This window comes from Emys orbicularis, chromosome 9, assembly GCF_028017835.1.
Source record: "Emys orbicularis isolate rEmyOrb1 chromosome 9, rEmyOrb1.hap1, whole genome shotgun sequence".
NCBI lineage: Eukaryota > Metazoa > Chordata > Testudines > Emydidae > Emys > Emys orbicularis.
This window is the reverse complement of record NC_088691.1, coordinates 29,369,728-29,388,561: the sequence shown is the minus strand read 5'-3', so window position 1 is coordinate 29,388,561 and position 18,834 is coordinate 29,369,728. Positions and strand designations below refer to the sequence as shown.

The following is an 18,834-nucleotide window of genomic DNA, read 5'->3' as shown; positions in this document are numbered from 1 at the left end:
CTTTTCTTTTTTTACATACTTTGGTATGTAGAATATGATAGGTGCAATTGTATTTTTCCATTGGGGAGAAAGTTTTGACTAGAACACTGAAAAAAACCAGCCTCTTTTGTAGTAATTTTCTTTCTTTTGTCCAGGGCATGTATTGTAGAAATCAAATGTGTTCCACTTAAAAGACGGCACTTCAAATCACCCTTTGCAGTACTATAAACATTTTTCATGAAATACCCTGTCCTTGATATGCAGACTGTCAGTGATTGCCTGTCCTGCTATGCAGTGAACACATAGTTCAGTTCAGCTCTTGGCTGCTCTCTCTGATAGGAAGATCCTCAAAGGACCATTTACCCTTCTGTGTAAGATGACACTAAGATTTAGAAATATACTGTTTGTAAAGAACAATTTAAGGCGATACTACTTTAGGGGTTGCTCTGCATTACTTTAAATCAAGTTTTGTAAAGAGGAAGAACTGAACTTCTACATTCAATTTTAAACTATACTGAAATGTGTTTATCCCAAGCCTCCAAATTTCCTGTTTGTAACATGGATCCTAAGGTGTGCCAGAGATAAACAAAAGGTTTTCAGAGAGAATTTTCTTTCCACTATCTGCTAAAGGCAGAATAATCCACCTTTGGCTCTGAGTGTAGCTCCATTTGAAAGTTTGTATATGACTGCAACATTTTTGGTCTCTTAGACACAGTGCTTGAATCATACCATAACACACTGAAATTCCGTGCTGGCGCTTTTTTAACAAGCCACAATGGTGTTCCAGTACATCTGCTGGTCCCGGGCCAGGTGGCTCCTTTCTGTCCTGTGCGGGAAGCAGGAGCCAGACACAGTTAGGGAGAAGGCAAGGAAGAAGTGGTCTCTGCACTCCTTGCTCACTCTCTCACTCCTTGCTCCCATAGGCGTCCCGCAGGAGCCCGCCCCGCCCTCCCCCCCGCTCCCTCCCTCCCTCCCAGGGCTTCTGACTGCCCTGTGTTCAGGCACTTCTTTTTTTAAGGACTACAGAACTGCCGAGAAACCCTCTGTTAACATGTTGTAAACCCAATAGAAAGCACCTAGTTAAACTGACATTCACAGGTAGAATTAGTCAGAACAGCTGGACCTTGCTCTAGATGTAACAGGCCATCTGTCTTCATTGAGTTTATTACTTTACCACTGAGATGTTCCCACATAAAGCACATTCCATAATGAAGAAGCCTAGTTAAAACAGAAATATATCTTTAAAAAATTCTTACAATTAATACCTATATATCCCATGCCAAAATATAGTGTTAATGAAATATGATAGTTGAGAAATTGAATCATCAATCATCCTTTTTCCCCCAGACCTTGCTTGTTTTGTACATCTCACTGTAACTCTTGCTAATACTGCTGGAGTTGAAGAAGTGTGAACAATGGTGGAAATTCTTTGTAAAATGTTTCTACTGTAAGCAAGGTTTAAAGCAGCCATATTGACTCAGTAATCCAAAATTGAGTGTACTGCGATAATATTTTACATTTATACAGAAAAAGATTAATCTTAAAACACTTTATAAATTTCATACAGAGGGCACCCAGTCCTGCATTATTATAGTTAATAGAAGTTTTGTTATGCTTTTTAATGGAAGCAGCAACACATCCTCATAGAATGCAGGACTCTTCACAGCAGTAACAGGAAGGGAATATTCATACGACACTGGTGCAAATCCCTGTTCTTTCAAAATGCATCCTGGGCTCATTAATGTCTACAGAGAGCAGACAGTACTTTATAGTTGAGATTTTGCCTGAAAAATCTACTGTAAACAGCTTGGAGCTCAGTTTATTAACCTTTGAGGAATGCAGAAATGAGCAAATCCTCCATAGCTTTGAACCTCTGCTCCAGGAAAACAAAATGCTCCAAAACTAGCATTTAGATCTGTAAGTCATCCCCTCCAGTAGAGCCTCAAATCCCATAGAACATGTTTCTGTTAGGCTTGTTTTTTTTCTTCTTCATAGTGTTCCCTGGCTTTGCGGGATGGATTGTTGGGGGCCTCTGGTGTGGACTGAGAGATTTCAGATCCAATAAAAATGAAAAAACAGGCTTGATGAATCTTTCAGAAAGTCTGGTTTTCTCCCAACTATTAATTTGGGGCTTGAGATAGATGGATATAAACATAAACAAACAAAATATAAACTTCTATGATGCCCTTATTCACACTAAGGACTTCTTACACTGCTCTGGAAATCATAATGTATATACACAAGGGTGACACATTAAGGTTGCATAAGTAACCTTAATTCTGCTATTTCCTAACTTTTGGGTGCTTGACTTTGCAACCTTAAAAATGTTCTTTTAATGTAGCTTTTATATATATCGTTTCCCATGTTTGTTTTTTTAAATATCAAAACTGGAAAAAATATCATGTAGCATATTGACACCCACGAGTCATCAGCAGGGTTGGATCCACCACACAAACCTCGGACACTGAGCTAACTGAGTAACTGCTAACATAGTAGGTTGTCATCCTCCTGTGTGGACCAGCAACAGATGAGGATGAAGCCCACAAGTTGTCCATAGAAGAATGGTGGGACTCAAGAATTTTGACTTCCATTTATATAAGAATGGCCATACTGGGCAGACCAATGGTCCATCTAGCCCAGTATCCTGTCTTCCAACAGCGGCCAATGCCAGGTGCTTCAGAGGGAATGAACAGAACAGGCAATCATCAAATGATCCATCCCCTGTTGTCCACTCTCAGCTTCTGGCAGTCTGAGACTAGGGACACCCAGAGCATGGCGTTGCATCCCTGAACATCTTGGCTAATAGCCATTGATGGACCTATCCTCCAACAACTTATCAAATTCTTTTTTGAAAGCTGTTATAGTTGTGGCCTTCACAACATCCCCTGGCAACAAGTTCCACAAGGTGATTGTGTGTTGTGTGAAGAAGTACTTCCTTTTGTTTGTTTTAAACCTGCTGCATATGAATTTCATTGTGTGACCCCCCATTTCTTCTGTAATGTGAAGGGTAAATAACACTTCCTTATTCACTTTCTTCACACCATTCAAGATTTTATAGACCTCTTTCAGATCCCCCCTTAGTCATCTCTTTTCCAAGCTGAAAAGTCCCAGTCTTTTTAATCTATCCTCATATGGAAGCTGTTCCCTACCCTTAATAACTTTTGTTGCCTTTCTCTATACCTTTTCCAATTCTAATATATCTTTTTTGAGATGGGACAACCAGAACTGCATCCAAGGTGTGTGTGTACCATGGATTTATATAGTGATAATAATATAGAAAATGTCATAATATCTATCCCTTTCCTAATGGTTCCATTTCAGGTTCTGAAGGATAATTTACTGTTCTGGTCACAGTCTCTTCTGCCTGTCCTCCCCAAGCTTGATTCCTTGTGTCCCATCCCCCCAACCTGTCCTTGTCCTAGTTCTGTCTCTTCCCCATCCCTGGTTCCTGGTCCCACTCCCATTCTCCTTGCCTACCCAGTGCCAACTCTCATCCAGTTTCAGTGTTTCTAACCCCCTCTGTCATTTCCCTCACAGGCTTCAAGTTTCAGTCCCCACCAATCAACAAGTCACATCCTCCCCACCCCCACCAGTTCCCAGTCTCCACTCCCCCTGACTAGTTCCTCATCCCATTTTCATTCCCAGTCTCACCAGACAACTTGTTCCAATCTACTCATTTCCCAGTCTAGCTTTTCCCCTTAGTTTATTGAAATCAGACAGTCTCCTCCTCCATGCTGCCAGGGTGCTAGCCAGAGGAGTCGTCACTCAGCATAGGAGAGAGAGGATCTCCCTGGTCCCAGTTTTGGTACCTGGTCCCACCCTCATAGACTCATAGATTTTAAGGCCAGAAGGAACCATCATGATCATCTAGTCTGACCTCCTGCACATTGCAGGCCACAGAACCTCACCCGGCCACTCCTGTAACAGACCCATAACCTTTGGGAAAGTGAAGCTTGCAGTGAAGTAACTGTCATGGGGAGAGGCAGAAAATGACTGGCTCTTTGCCCCAAATCAGCAGACAATGGTGTAATTTTATTGACAACGTAAAGTATGGCTTCAGGTTGTTGACAATTTAGTTGTCAACAAAATTGGGATTATAGAAGAAAAATGTGTTTGCATGAGAAGAACTCCAGTTAGATGCATAATTCCTAAAATGGGAATTGCAAATGCCATTTTAAAAAATTGATCAAAAAACTAGAGACAGCTTCTTCACAGTGCTAGCTAGTTAATTACTACCATGCCATTCTCCAATTGCAAGCCTATGAGGAATACCTTTGCTAAGAAAAAGCTAGCAAAATGGGATTATATGGTATATATATTTTTAAAATACTCTTTCCCTTACACATGTCAGGGTATTAAAATACCACAAAAACAGGTTTATATTAACAAAAAAGCACATCCATTAAAAAGTCTCTCTTGCTGAAGATCATTTAGAAGGAAAAAAACCCACAGGGCTTACTACAGTTACTCCATTATCTCAAGTGGTAGATATCTATGCTGTGGATCTAAAGGCTCCAACTCCAGGTGTCAATATGGCTCCATATGAGAACATTTCTTTTTCAGTTTGTTTGTTTTTTAAAAGTGTAGGAAATGTCTTTTAAAAGTAGTACGTTAGAAGAACATTAAGGTTGTAAAGTCAAGTACTCAAAAGTTAGGAAATACCAGAATTAAGGTGCCTATTGACCCTTGAAGTCTTTAAACCATAATTTGAGGACTTCAGTAACTCAGACTAGATAATCATGAGGGTCCCTTCTGTCCTTAAAGTCTGTGAGTCTTGTTCAGCTTCCTTGTGAATGTGCATTATGATACAATCTTTTAATTACATAAGCACATACTATTTTCCCCACAACCCCTGCCTCATTCAGTGCACAACATGGATGAATCAAGGCTGTGTTGTGAAGAAGGCTGTTGTCTGTAGGACCCTTGTCTCATTTGGTGCAGAATTTGAAAGGCCTTTAGGAAAGGAGATAGGGGACTGAAGGAAGAGAAAGGATGGTCTCATGGTTAATACAGTTTAATATCACTGTGGCCTTGAGAGCACCCCAGTGCCGAGGGCTCTCTGGTGTCTAGCACTGAGCCTCAGCAGGCCTGACCAGTTGAGTGTACTCCAACTCACTGTTGTCATAATCTGTATCTACAAGGTGTCATGCAGGGTATCACATATGAACTGAGTAACACACTGGACTCTTAATATTATTGTGTGTGTATGTATGTATGATATATATGAAAAGTTATAAATATGAGCTGGAAATATGTTCTTAAAATGCGTTTGGGCAGGTAGGACTTAAGTCACTCTGCCCTAGACAAAGGAATGTGGTCCTGCCTGCTTGAATGTGTCTCCTATGTAAATTGAGCAGACACAATAGAATTACATTTACATAAAAGTTAAAGCCATCAAATTAGTGAGTGGGGAAGGCAGCCACGTAACTATTGGGGGAGGAGACTGCAAAAATTAACCTGGCATCAGCTCTCTCGTAAAAATAGCAAGCTGAGGCCTCAGAAGGGCTTCTTGTCTTTGAGAACAAAGATAAAACTTTGAAGATCTGAGCAGAGAGAAAAAGCCATTTTGGTATCCTTCACCTGAAGAGACAAAGAAACCAAGCACTTTAAGGTCTGTATTGGACCCTGGCTAAGAACTGACCCGCCATGTTGGAAGAACAATTGTCATGAGAAATCTATGTTGAACAAAGTGCTCTAGTTTGTTAAGCTAGATTTTTGTTTTAGAATCGTAATTTTACTTTGGTTTGTTTGTAACCATTTCTATCTCAATTCCTTCTACTTGGTATCACTTAAATATCTGTTCTTTATTAATAAATTTTACCTTGTTTTATTATACAGCCATCTCAGTGCAGTGTTACTTGATGTGGGTACTGGATGCACAAATGGAAAATTAAAAACTCTCCAGTGTGCGACTGTGGTCACCAGAACAGACCATGGAGCATATAATGACTCAATGGCTGATTCCCAAATATGAAAGAGGCATCACAGCATTATGCTCCGCTACTCCTGATGCAATTGTCTGGCTTAACCATCTAAATATAAAATTACAGTTGTTGCTCTACATCCACATCAGCCATACGAAGAAGAAGTGCAGTGTTTCAAACTGAAGGATAAAACCCTCAACCAAATTAACAGGCTGGACCGGTGCTGCGTACTGTCTCTTTAAAGGAGCAGCGAAATTGATAAGGAGCTATAGTGAGAGGAACTGAGCCCTGCAGGGGAGATGATTTGTGGGCAACTCAAGGCTGGAAGAACTGTTGGTGTCACCCTGCAAGGAATAACCAGGCTGGTGGAAGCCAGGGTGAGGTCATTGTGCTGTAAGCAGGCTACTGGTGTCAGGGATCTGAGCCAAAAATGCACAGCACAGAAACTCCCAGGGTTACAGGACAGGTGATGACACAACCTCTTAGTAATCTGGGTGAATCCCCAAAATGTCAGAGTCACCTTCGAGAAAAGAATTCCATCTCTGCCTCAGTCACAGAGGTCCTAAGAGAGGCTGAGCAAGTCACAAACCATATTTTTCATAGATGACCACTAATTTTATGGGTGCTCAGATGCCTGGAGTCAGATTTGCAGAAGTGCTGAGCACTCACAGCTGCAACTGAAGTCAATAGACGCTGTGCTTTAAATAGGTCTATAAAAATGTAAAATACTCTGCAAAATCAAGCCCTAGGCATCTCAAGCTGGGCATCCAAAATTAATGGACACTTTTGACAATTTTAACCTTAATCTCTCTGTGCCTGAGTTCACTTCCTATAAAACTGGGATAATAATACCACCTTACCACACAAGGGTGTTGTGAGGATAAACTTATTAATGTCTGTGAAGCATACAGATACTACAGTGAAGAGTGCCATAAAAATGCCCATCAAGAAATTAATAATCCACTGCAGTACAGAACTTGGTTAATATGTAGTAAATAGTGTCTGGGAACCCATATGCATACGTGCACGGACTGAGGCAGGGGTCCTGTGGAAAATACAATGTGACTATGTAATTAAAGATTCTAATAATTTGTAATCCATTCTCTACTCTATTTTTCATCCTATATTTTTTTAAAGGTTTTTTCCTTTCTGCCCTTTCATTGTTCCTTTTTTCCGATCTTTTCTAAGAAGAATATGGACCCAGGAATGTTGACGTTTGCAAGGAACTTCCAAACCTATAATTCCAGCACTTTCAGAATTAGGCAAAATAAGCTCAACCATCCATGGTAATTACATTTTACCTACCTATATTCTCACTAGTTGTTTTGATTACAGCATTCTTCACCTTCTCACCTAAAGTATGTATTGTATTGTTGTGCCTAATAATGATTTCACCATATAGAAGGCTGCATTTCAGTGATGGGTGAAGTGTTTTTTGTTTATAACATTTGTAAAAAAAAAATCTTTGGAATTGTTTTGGTTTAAATATGATATTTGTTAATTCAGACTTGCACTGTTCCTTGCTAGAAACTACCATCCTACAATATTGTGAGGTGGCTGTGTAATTTAGGTAAATGACAGGGATAATAATGAAACTGCCAAATCAGGATTTGAATTCAGGTTTCAAGAAGTGAAAAAGCCAATTTGTTACTCCACGCTGACCTCTACAAAAATCACCTGTAAGAAGAATCATACTTATTTAAAATAGCTTTTTATTTAACTTCAACTGGAAAATAACCAACTTGTGACACCAGCAGCAATTCACTGAATTAAATTTCTTATAAAATACATTTCTGCAATGAAAATGAACCAAAAAGTATTTTTGTGATACTTTAAAACGCTGATAATTACCCAGCCGAAATTCCCTAATGTGTACTATTACCATATGAGGGGAGATGCTTTCTATTTTTAAATTTAAAATACTGAGTTCTTCCAAATTGTGTAGTTCTTTATTTTTATTTGGAATGAGAAATATTAAATATGCACATAGCTGTCAAGCTGATCATCAGTGTATCCAAAAAACACTTCCAGTTAAAATTATTACTTTAAAGAATTCTTTTTTGAAAAACTTGGCTGTTAAAGAATTCCCCCTAAGGAAAGGGGTGGCCTGAAATGCACAGAGTAGATTTGGGCCCAGCAGAAAATTAGTTATTCACAGTGGAGCCACAGAGAAACTGAATGGCTGTTTTGTAGCATTAAGAGATCTACATGAAATAAGCATTTAACAAAAACAGTAATGGCGGCTTAGCTTGCAAGCTGGTAGCCAGATACAGGAGTGGACTCAACCAATTAGAAGAATTACCTACCTAGAGACTGTATGGGTCTCTCCTGCTCACTCCTATAGCTGGACCCATGTGGTATATAAGCAGCCTTCTTGCACAAGAGATGCAATCAGATAAGCCTGTCTGATCCTTAAATCAGCCAGTATGAGGTTTGCTAAGTGGTCTCATCTTGCTGACAGTGTTTCTATATCCAGTATGATCTCCTTCCCAATCATTCATTATTGCAATATAAGGTATCTTTTATATATAGTTTTTCAATTAATTTTTTTTTGGCATTATAATTGTCATGGTCACTGGACTAGCTGCACTTTTGACCCCTCTCCAGTCTCTCTGAGTGCATGCCCCTCATGTGTTAGACCTCTAGCCTTTACCTGTCCTGTGCGTTTGGGGGGAATCCTGTGATTTTCCCATTCTTAGACTAGGTCTCGGACTATTGCCTCAGTGTCTGCTCAGCAGGACTGACTGGGCTTGGCACCTTAAAGTCTTCCCTTAGGAAACTGACCTCTAGTTAATACAGTGACCAGGCAGCTTTCTGAAAGAAAAGTATTGTTTAATCTTAGCAGTAGGAACAGAAATCATAAGAGCAAAAGGATTTGCAAACAATTAAACAGTCTATATGAATGTATATCTTCCCAAGGCTTATCAATCCCCAGGAAGTTTAGGCATGTCCATCTCCTTCAAATCCCCTCCCCACACAGAGGACCAGTGTCTGAGTCAGCCCCATGTCCATCTCCTTCAAATCCCCTCCCCACACAGAGGACCAGTGTCTGAGTCAGCCCCTGTTTCTCATGATAACAGCCCCTGACAACTGCCTCCCGCTCTTGACAGAGTTTTTAACTGTTTAACATCCTTTTGAACTGTGTGTTCTCAGCCTTGGTAAAACAGCTGTGTAACTTTGGCTGGAGCCTGGAAGTAGCATCTTCACAGCTAATAGCTCAGGTATTGTTTCTTAACCTCCTAATCTGTTAACCAGAAGGTGTTTTATCTGGATTCATTGTTTTACCTTCCTGCTTGATTCCCAAGATCCCTATTAACTAAACCAGTCCATGCATACAGTGAATTAACTCCATACAGCAAACATTCTCATAACCCAATATATCCATATATTATTCATAAATGACTACACACCGGCCCCACATCCTGCACAATAATCACATTATAGAATCTGCAGGTTATCATTACTACTCAGCATCAGGCTTCAAAATGCAAAGATGTTGAGAGACTAATATTTTATTATTAGCGGAAATGGAAGAAATGTGGAATTCTGGATTATAACTGAGAAATGTAATACAATCTGTAAAAAGAGACATGGGCCCAGATTCACTAGTATACTCTGATTGCTTTTGTGCTTCTCTGGATGCAAGATAGCTGGCTTAAGACCTGGCTTAACTGACCAGATAAACTGGATTTACAGCTGATTTGTAACTGTGGAATGGTGCAATGCAGCTGCACATATAGGTGAATCTGTCCCAGTGTCTGTTCTGTAAATATCATCTACAAATCTTTGGGGTTTTTTGGTTGGTTGGTTGGTTTTGGTCTTCCTTAATAAAGTAATCTTGCTGAAATTTGAAGTAAAATCCATAAAAGCCTTTAAATTAAATATAAGAAAAACAATATGATCACTTTCCTTTAAACTTGTGGTACCATCTCTCACATTATTTTATGCAGCTGATTAACTTCTATATTGGAGCCCAACATTTTTTATACATAAAAATAAAATCAATAATATTGCTGTTGTCCAACAGCTATATTACAGCTCACTACAGATTACAATGCTCTACTTTTGCTGCCAATATGTTTTCTGGTTACCTCTGGTGCTTTAAGTACTGTAGATATATTTTATTTTAATACAGATAAAGACTGTAGTTAAACCACTTATAGAAATCAGCTAAAGCTTGCACTAGTACAAAAAGCTGGAAACTGCATAAAACAAATGCACTTTGGTTTCTTGGCAAGTTAAAAAAAAGAAAACACTCTAAAGGATAGATGCTTGAGTTTAATATTCAAAAGGAATTAGCTATATTCTTACTTACCAAGCCCTCACTGGGCATAACACTAGTAAGATGAACTACTTCAAGATGTGCTGACTGAGACACCAGAGAGTCAGATGAGAGAGAGATGATGTGGTCACAGATTCCAGACAAAGTTTTACACTAGAAAAAGCAAACAAAGATAATCATAAGCACTTATGTTAAAGTGATAAACTGTTGGTATTAAAGCACAATTCAAGGGCAATATTGTTTACATTGTGTTTACTTTACATTGTATATATATTTGAGCAGCAGTAGCTTTTAGTTCTTACTGTTATAGAACACAGAGCTGAAGTTCTATATTTATCACAAGGCCAACTACAAGAGGGGCAGGGAAAATAAAATTCCTATCAATGCCATAACTAGTGGTCATGAATCTACAGCACAGAAGCCCAAAGGAACCTTCTTGTGAAATAATAATCGAAGTGTGTGCGCTTGAATTACCTTATTCATTCAAGCGTCCACCCCTAACAAACATGCCTGTAAACTTGATTTTACCTGTTGCTGTACATGGCATTATTAAACACAGATTGAATTAAAGCAAAATATGTAAATAGTAATTATATTACACATTAATTTAATCACTTTTTTGACCAACAAATGAGAAGGGGAATTTATAAAGTCAAGTGTTTATTTAAGGTGTCAATTCCCCAATACAAAAACATAGTGAGGTCATTTCACAGAATGGGGAAGTGAGATACAGGGATAAAAGTTATTTGTCCCGGGTCAAACAAAACAACAGAAGGAAACAGAACCCAGACCACCTGAAACAAGGGCAGTTTTCCCAAATAAGGGATTTGTCCCCATATTTTTTTCATGTTCTCTAAATTTTTCTTTCAGACGTAGTATGCCTAAAAATATTTGTACTTAATTTGCAACCATCCATTTAGATGCATTTCAGAATGCTCTTCTGGTGGGAATTCTGTTGTATGCTCTCATTTTTCTTCAGGGACTACACTGTCATTTACTTTAATTACATTAAATGGTGGTGAAATCCCTTAAGGGAAGTTATACTTCATATATTTTCAAATGCATGATGAATTCTAATATCCCATTTGACACTACATATATAAGCAGACGAAGCAAAGTTGTTACAATGAATAACTCCTTTGTCTAAATACATAAACAGTGTTCAGAATCACTTCATCTTTAGTCATTTAGAAACCAGGGTAAAGCTCTGGAGTCCTGGATGTTGCATTTGGACCTCTGTATCAGCTGAAACATGAGCAAAATCACATGTATGCATGCAGCTCCATATTGACTATGCATTTGAGCCTCTATCAAATGGCCACTGAAGAAAACACATTTTTCCATTGACTTCAGTCGGCTTTGGATCAGGGCCTCGAAGAGGAATATATGCATTGTTCATTCCACCTATAACCTACACATTAAATTTGTTCAGATACTTTACATATGCATATGTGGCTGGCATGTAGAATAAAAATTTAATCAAAGCATATCCCTTTCTTGGGATCTGTAGTATGGACGTATTAGTCATGTGACTATGTTCCAACCTGACTTTTCGATGCTTCAGTGCCCCTATACAATTACGGTTTAGAATTGAGCCTAACCCTACCCCATAAAATTACTTTTATGCCACACATACAGACTAGGTATCAGAAGCAATTCACATTGAATCCTTTGTATTGTTTGAGACACATGTAAGGTTTCCTCTTGACCACTGTTTAATGGGGGTGGGGGTGGGGGAATCTAATAAGTAAAGGATAGAACTAAATACATGTTAGGAAAAAGTGCTCAATGAGCAAGATTATGATGGTAGCTCACCAAGTCCCCACCAAGGTTCAGAAACCTAATTACAATCAATGGAGAATTTTAACATCAGGAAAAAATATTAAAGAGCAATAAATAAAATAATAAGAAATACCTGGCCACTCTAAAGTAGCTCAACAGACAACCGAGAGACCAGATGCCCATAATAAATGATGCAAAGGCTGCAAAGGATGGGACTTGTCATGTGAGAACACCCAGGAGACAACAATGAGAGAGCAAATAATGCTCTGTCTGGCACTATCAATAATACAAACTGTACCCGCATCTGTTGCGGCATCTTTTGGATAAAAACAAGGAGAGATTAAAGGCAAATAGAGAGGGGGGAAAGGTTTCTTAAGTTTGCTCCAAATTTTGTCATTTCTAAAGGGTCACCTTTCCAAACTACCATCAAGAAATTATAATTAATAATACTTTGTTCTTGTATCACATTCTAGCCAAAAATCTCAAAGCATTCTACAAATAAGTCATTGTGAGAGTGGGAAGTATAAACCAAATTTTAGAGATGACACTGTAGACTGAGAAATAGAATTTAAAGTGACTTGAACATGGTCATGCATCAAATCCATGTCAGGCACCACCAGCAACAGGATCTAGGATCCCTGTGCTTTAGTCACAATACTATATTAAAATAACAGACTCGTTCTCCGGATGGGCTAATGCCACCACAGAAAGCTAGATTGAACAACATCACAAAATTGGCCAAAAAAATTTGATACTTCAGGTATTTCAGTAATTGCTGCAGAGAGAAACTACATGCACTTAAGCTGTCCAAGACTTTGTTTTCTTATAAACAATTTATTGAAATCCTATCACTGGGTCTTGACAAGAACAGCACTTCCTCAAAACCACTTTAAACCCTGGTCATACAATTCAGCATGTGACACATAGGGTGTTTTTATTTTTAACTAATAGCCACTTCCAGGTTGGTACCATAGGTATCTGCAATTATTGTGCACAGAGAAAGGGGTGTCTTGGTGTTGAGTATGGTATCAATAGGTGTCTTGATCTGGTATTAAGAATAATAGCCAGGTAATAGCATTTCACTGAGTAGTTACCTAAATGTGGGAAAACTTGGCTCTCAGGTATCAGGTAGCCGTGTTAGTCTGGATCTGTAAAAAGCAACAAAGAGTCCTGTGGCACCTTATAGACTAACAGACGTACTGGAGCATAAGCTTTCGTGGGTGAATAACCACTGCGCCTGACGAAGTGGCTATTCACCCACGAAAGCTTATTAGGTCTTTATTCAGGCCTAATTTGATGGTTTCCAGTTTGCAAATTAATTTCAGTTTTGCAGTTTCTTGTTGGAATCTGTTTTTGAAGTTTTTTTTGTTGAAGAATTGCCACTTTTAAGTCTGTTATTGAGTGTCCAGGGAGATTGAAGTGCTCTCCTGCTGGTTTTTGAATGTTATAATTCTTGATGTCTGATTTGTGTCCATTTATTCTTTTGTGTAGAGACTGTCTGGTTTGGCCAATGTATGTGGCAGAGGGGCATTGCTGGCACATGACGGCATATATCACATTGGTAGATGTGCAGGTAAACGAGCCCCCAATGGTGTGGCTGATGTGGTTAGGTCCTATGATGGTGTCCCTGGAATAGATAAGCGGACAGAGTTGGCAACGGGGTTTGTTGCAAGGATAGTTTCCTGGGTTAGTGTTTTTGTTGTGTGGTGTGTAGTTGCTGGTGAGTATTTGGCTTCAGGTTGGGGGGCTGTCTGTAAGCGAGGACTGGCCTGTCTCCCGAGGTCTGTGAGAGTGAGGGATCATTCTTCAGGATAGGTTGTACATCCTTGATGATGCGCTACAGTAGGGGGCTGTAGGTGTAACAATGTTATTCTCTTACACAATGGACGTACTCCTTGTGGGTGAAATCTTGACCATTGACTTCATAGGGCCAGGATTTCACCCTGGATATATTAGTTGGACTCATATACAATATACAGATTTTAGTTTTTACTGTTTTTTTAGTCCTGTAACCCTATAGAGCCAACGCAACCAGTATAGAGTGAACTGGTTTATATTCCTTTTCACGTGATATCAGTAGAATTGTTTACTAAGTTCCAGACAGTCATGCAAACCCACTGATGGTCAGAGATGAACATGTGTTACCAAAGACATAATTTGGCATGCAGAACCTTCATTATTAGTGATATGCTAAAAGGGAAGACCCAGATTGACTACCAGGCCCCAAGTTGAGTTTGCAGGGCCGTTACTTAGGGGGAAATATTTTATTTGTAAATTGAGTGCATATGGAAATCATTGAGATCATTAAGAATGGGACCTGATAATGCCATTTGTACAGAGTCACTTATCAAAACAGAGTCACTCTTTAAGCTATTAATATAGATCAGTCTCCTACAGACAAGTACCTTGATGTCATTGCACTTTCCTCATTTTAAAACACATAGTATAAGCAAGCACAGCAGTAAGGGTTATATTGTCATTACCACTGTATTAAGAGAACAGATGCAGTATCTTAAGGGGTTCCTATGGATTTGTGACACTCTGACAATGAAACTCTGAGAAACCAGGCAAGATTTCAAAATCGTATTAGCAAGCCTCCACATCTGACTGCATATTGGTAATCTCAGTAGTGTGTAACAGTTCATATAGTGTTTGTGTATTACAGAACTACAGAATGGAGATAGAAAACTATTTCAGTTGACCTGGCTCCACGCAGTTTGACAGTTGTGGCAGTGTTTTGAATTTTCTTAACAGCAGCATCAGCTAGCCAGGGGAAAAGGTTAACAGATCTGCCAGAACATGTGTCAAAGTCTCTATAAAGAGATGCAAGTATTTTTTTCTTTTATTTTCTCATCGATTGAATCTGTTTCATGTATGTGTATATGCACCGTGCTTAAGGTTCTCAATTTGTATTATCCTTTCATTAACATTTACTATTGCTCAGTTTATAATGATACGTCATAACATTCTTTACAATTTAGTGAGGATCAGACTTCTCTTAAGGGGGAAGGTTTTTGTTTGTTTTTACAAGGGTTGTTTGTAAAGGTGATTAAATCAACTCTATCTACCATTCATTCCTACAAATATCTGTTCTCAACCTTCTCACCACATGTTTCAGTCCTCTAGCATACTTTTCACCCAGAGCAGAGCTGGGTGGATAATCCAAGATTTTAGACAAGAACTTTAAAAAAAACCCCTATTTTAGCCACTTTTAATTTCAAAACTTTATTTTTAAATCCACAATTTTCTAATAGCTAGCTTTCTAGTAAAGACAGAATCTCTACACTTAAGAATTCTCTAATAGTTCATCATGATTCCCAGATCTTTGCATCTAACATTATTATATTCTTCTGCCTGATTTGGTTGCTTTTATACTAGTTATTGTAGTGAGCGCATTAACAACAACAAAATACAAAATAGAAATTCCAAGATAACTAGTTGCTCAGTGGATGCATTTTAACATCCCAAAATCAAGACTGAAAGATTGTACACTCTTTTCATGGTAGGGAAGGTATTTTTCCTCCTCTGAGGAACCCCTTCGACCTTTGCTTGCTGGTGGGGTACATACACCCCACCACAATCTTCAATGAAGATTTTTGGTTTTGATTACATTTTGTTGGAGAAAGCATACTGTATAGTGCTTGCCTTCGACTTTTTCCCTTAAGAAGCAATTTAAGTGCACAAATCACGTAAGCAATATATAAATTAAAAGCAGATGCCATAGCCACAATCATTAAGATAAAAGTGGCAGTATAACCTACATACATGAGAGAACATATTTTTTGTACATATCACTGCAAGCACCCAGCAAGTCTTTTTGTGAAGTGAAATGAACACAAAGCAGTCTTCACAATCCCAAAATATCCAGTGCAAACAGTTAGGGTAGCAAGCAGGACACAGGACAACAAGTTGTATACAACTAAAAATAAACTCATTTAAAAACATTTTGAAATGCAAGGGTAGAGAGTGAGAAAAAATTAACAAGTGGACAAAGATTTTTTGCACAGGTAAATTCTATTTTGCACCACAGACTTTAAAATGTAAACCACATACTACAGTAACAAATAGAAAAATTTCATTCAAAGTTTTGTCTGTGAACATGGTAAAATCCTGTCCCATTGAAGTAAATGACATTTTTTTCTGTCACTGACTTCAACCTAGCCATGATTTCACCCATGCTGTCATTGGTTTTTTATATTAAATTAATGGGAATACAAAGGGTTCTCATTCACCTTAAAACTAGTTACCATCTATTAACCTAAATACCACTAGCAGTTGCTTAGTTAAAATATCTAAACAAATCTCTCTTTCTTTGATGCAGATAGATCTAGAATTAACATATAACTGAGCTGAAACAGTCTGATTTCTATACCTTGAGTTTATTTCTCATGAAAGGATTTTACATTGTGTTTCTGTTGAACAAAATGTAAATACTATGAATGATTTCCCAAACAGTTTTCCTTCCTACACTGTGACTAGAACAAAGAGCTAAAAAGTTGGTAATTTCTGCAGCCAATCAGACTGATTAACGGAAGTTTATAAAGTAACAAATTTGTGGACACTGAAGATCTGCAAGGTTGTAACTGTGTGGCACATCATGGCCACCCAGACCTTCTCTCAGATAGCAAGAATAGAACTTGGATCTATCTAGATGAAGGCCAGGTCCTTATTAGAATTAGAGGAGAATCTCCCCAAAGTATTAGTAGTATAGTTGCTATGACACATCCAGTAGAGGGCAGTGGTACAACTACACAGCTTATCACAGAATTTGTAGCTAAATCTAGAGAAGGACTGTACCTTACAAATTTTAGTAATATTTGTGTCAGTTATACTAACTAATGTATATAAAAGAAAAATACTTCATTGCAGGCTAATTTAAATCATGTCCATAAGATTAAAACCGGAGACTGAAGATATGACTTAATACAATTCACTACTGCTTTAAAACATTGTTTGAAATGTACTTCAACAGTAGAAAATGACACTGAGTTATATATTTTCATCTCCTTTTTGTCCTATCAAAATTAAACATACAAACGATCTGATGTACCTGTTATATATGATGAATTATTATTTTATGATAAAGAACTGGTAAAAATTATTTTAAATTCAAAATTTAAATTGTGGAATTAGAGCAATTATCACAGTTCAGAGACAGACCACAGAAGAAAGTATGTCTCAGAAACTATTTTTAACAAAGTTCAAAACCAAAGTCTTCCTTTAAATGATAATATTCATATTTGACAAAAATAACATTTTATAAGGTTCAGATATCAAAATTCCAGACCAAAAAATTAATTGAAATAAATCTGTTACTTAGAAATTCACATTTAGAGACATAATACCAAATGACTAGGCTTCGAAGGATTTTTTATCAGCAAATGCCAATTTCATCATACACACACAAATCAACAAAAATATTTCCAGTGATAATTGAAATTTACAGATAGGCAAAGTAAGACAAATTCTGCTTGAGAACTTATGAATGTCTGATTTAAGGATATTTACTTTGTATATTTTGATGTGATGTTGACCATTTGTATTTTAATGTTTATAAAGCCTTAACTTTTTGAATCTCAATGTCTACTATCATTAAATAATTATTGCCTAATTACCCCCATAATTTCCCATAACGAGTGGGGTACCGCAGCGATCAGTTCTGGGTCCGGTTCTGTTCAATATCTTCATCAATGATTTAGATCAGGGGTCGGCAACGTTCGGCTCGCGGCTCGCCAGGGTAAGCACCCTGGCGGGCCGGGCCAGTTTATTTACCTGCTGACGCGGCAGGTTCGGCCGATCGCGGCCCCCACTGGCCGCGGTTCGCCGTACCGGGCCAATGGGGGCGGCGAGAAGCGGCGCAGGCGAGCGATGTGCTGGCCGCGGCTTCTCGCCGCCCCCATTGGCCAGGGACGGCGAACCGCGGCCATGGGGGCCGCGATTGGCCGAACCTGCCACGTCAGCAGGTAAATAAACTGGCCCGGCCCGCCAGGGTGCTTACCCTGGCGAGCCGCGTGCCGAACGTTGCCGACCCCTGATTTAGATAATGGCATAGAGAGTACACTTATAAAGTTTGCGAATGATACCAAGCTGGGAGGGGTTGCAAGTGCTTTGGAGGATAGGATTAACATTCAAAATGGTCTGGACAAACTGGAGAAATGGTCTGAAGCAAATAGGATAAAATTCTAGAAGGACAAATGCAAAGTACTCCATTTAGGAAGGAACAATCAATTGCACACATACAAAATGGGAAATGACTGCCTAGGAAGGAGTATTGCAGAAAGGGATCTGGGGGTCATTTAGCTTGTGGTCCACTATACGAGCTAAATATGTTGCAAAAAAAGCGAACATCATGCTGGGATGTATTAGCAGGAGTGTTGTGAGCAAGACACGAAAAGTAATTCTTCTGCTCTACTCTGCGCTGATTAGGCCTCACCTGGAGTATTGTGTCGAGTTCTGGGTGCCACATTTCAAGAAGGATGTGGACAAATTGGAGAAAGTCCAGAGAAGAGCAACAAAAAATGATTAAAGGTCTAGAAAACATGACATATGAGGGAAGATTGAAAAAATTGAGTTTGTTTAGTCTGGAAAAGAGAAGACTGAGAGGGGACATGAGAACAGTTTTCAAGTATGTAAAAGGTTGTTACAAGGAGGAGGGAGAAGAATTGTTTTTCTTAACCTCTGAGGATAGGACAAGAAGCAATGGGATTAAATTGCAGCAAGGGAGGTTTGGGTTGGACGTTAGGAAAAACTTCCTAACTGTCAGAGTGGTTAAGCACTGGAATAAATTGCCTAGGGAGGTTGTGGAATCTCCATCATCGGAGATTTTTAAAAGCAGGCTAGACAGACACCTGTCAGGAATGTTCTAGA

The 18,834-nt window shown here is 38.7% G+C and overlaps 1 protein-coding gene across 5 annotated transcripts in view; it reads right to left on the bottom strand.

The window, feature by feature from the left end:
* LOC135883552 (connector enhancer of kinase suppressor of ras 2-like) overlaps positions 1 to 18,834 on the bottom strand; it is a 569,301-nt gene that overhangs the window by 283,985 nt on the left and 266,482 nt on the right. For all 5 annotated transcript variants that reach the window (XM_065410743.1, XM_065410741.1, XM_065410742.1 and 2 more), the window contains exon 6: positions 10,219 to 10,338. In XM_065410743.1, coding sequence (XP_065266815.1) covers positions 10,219 to 10,338 — 120 coding nt within the window. The remainder of the gene's footprint in view (positions 1 to 10,218; positions 10,339 to 18,834) is intronic.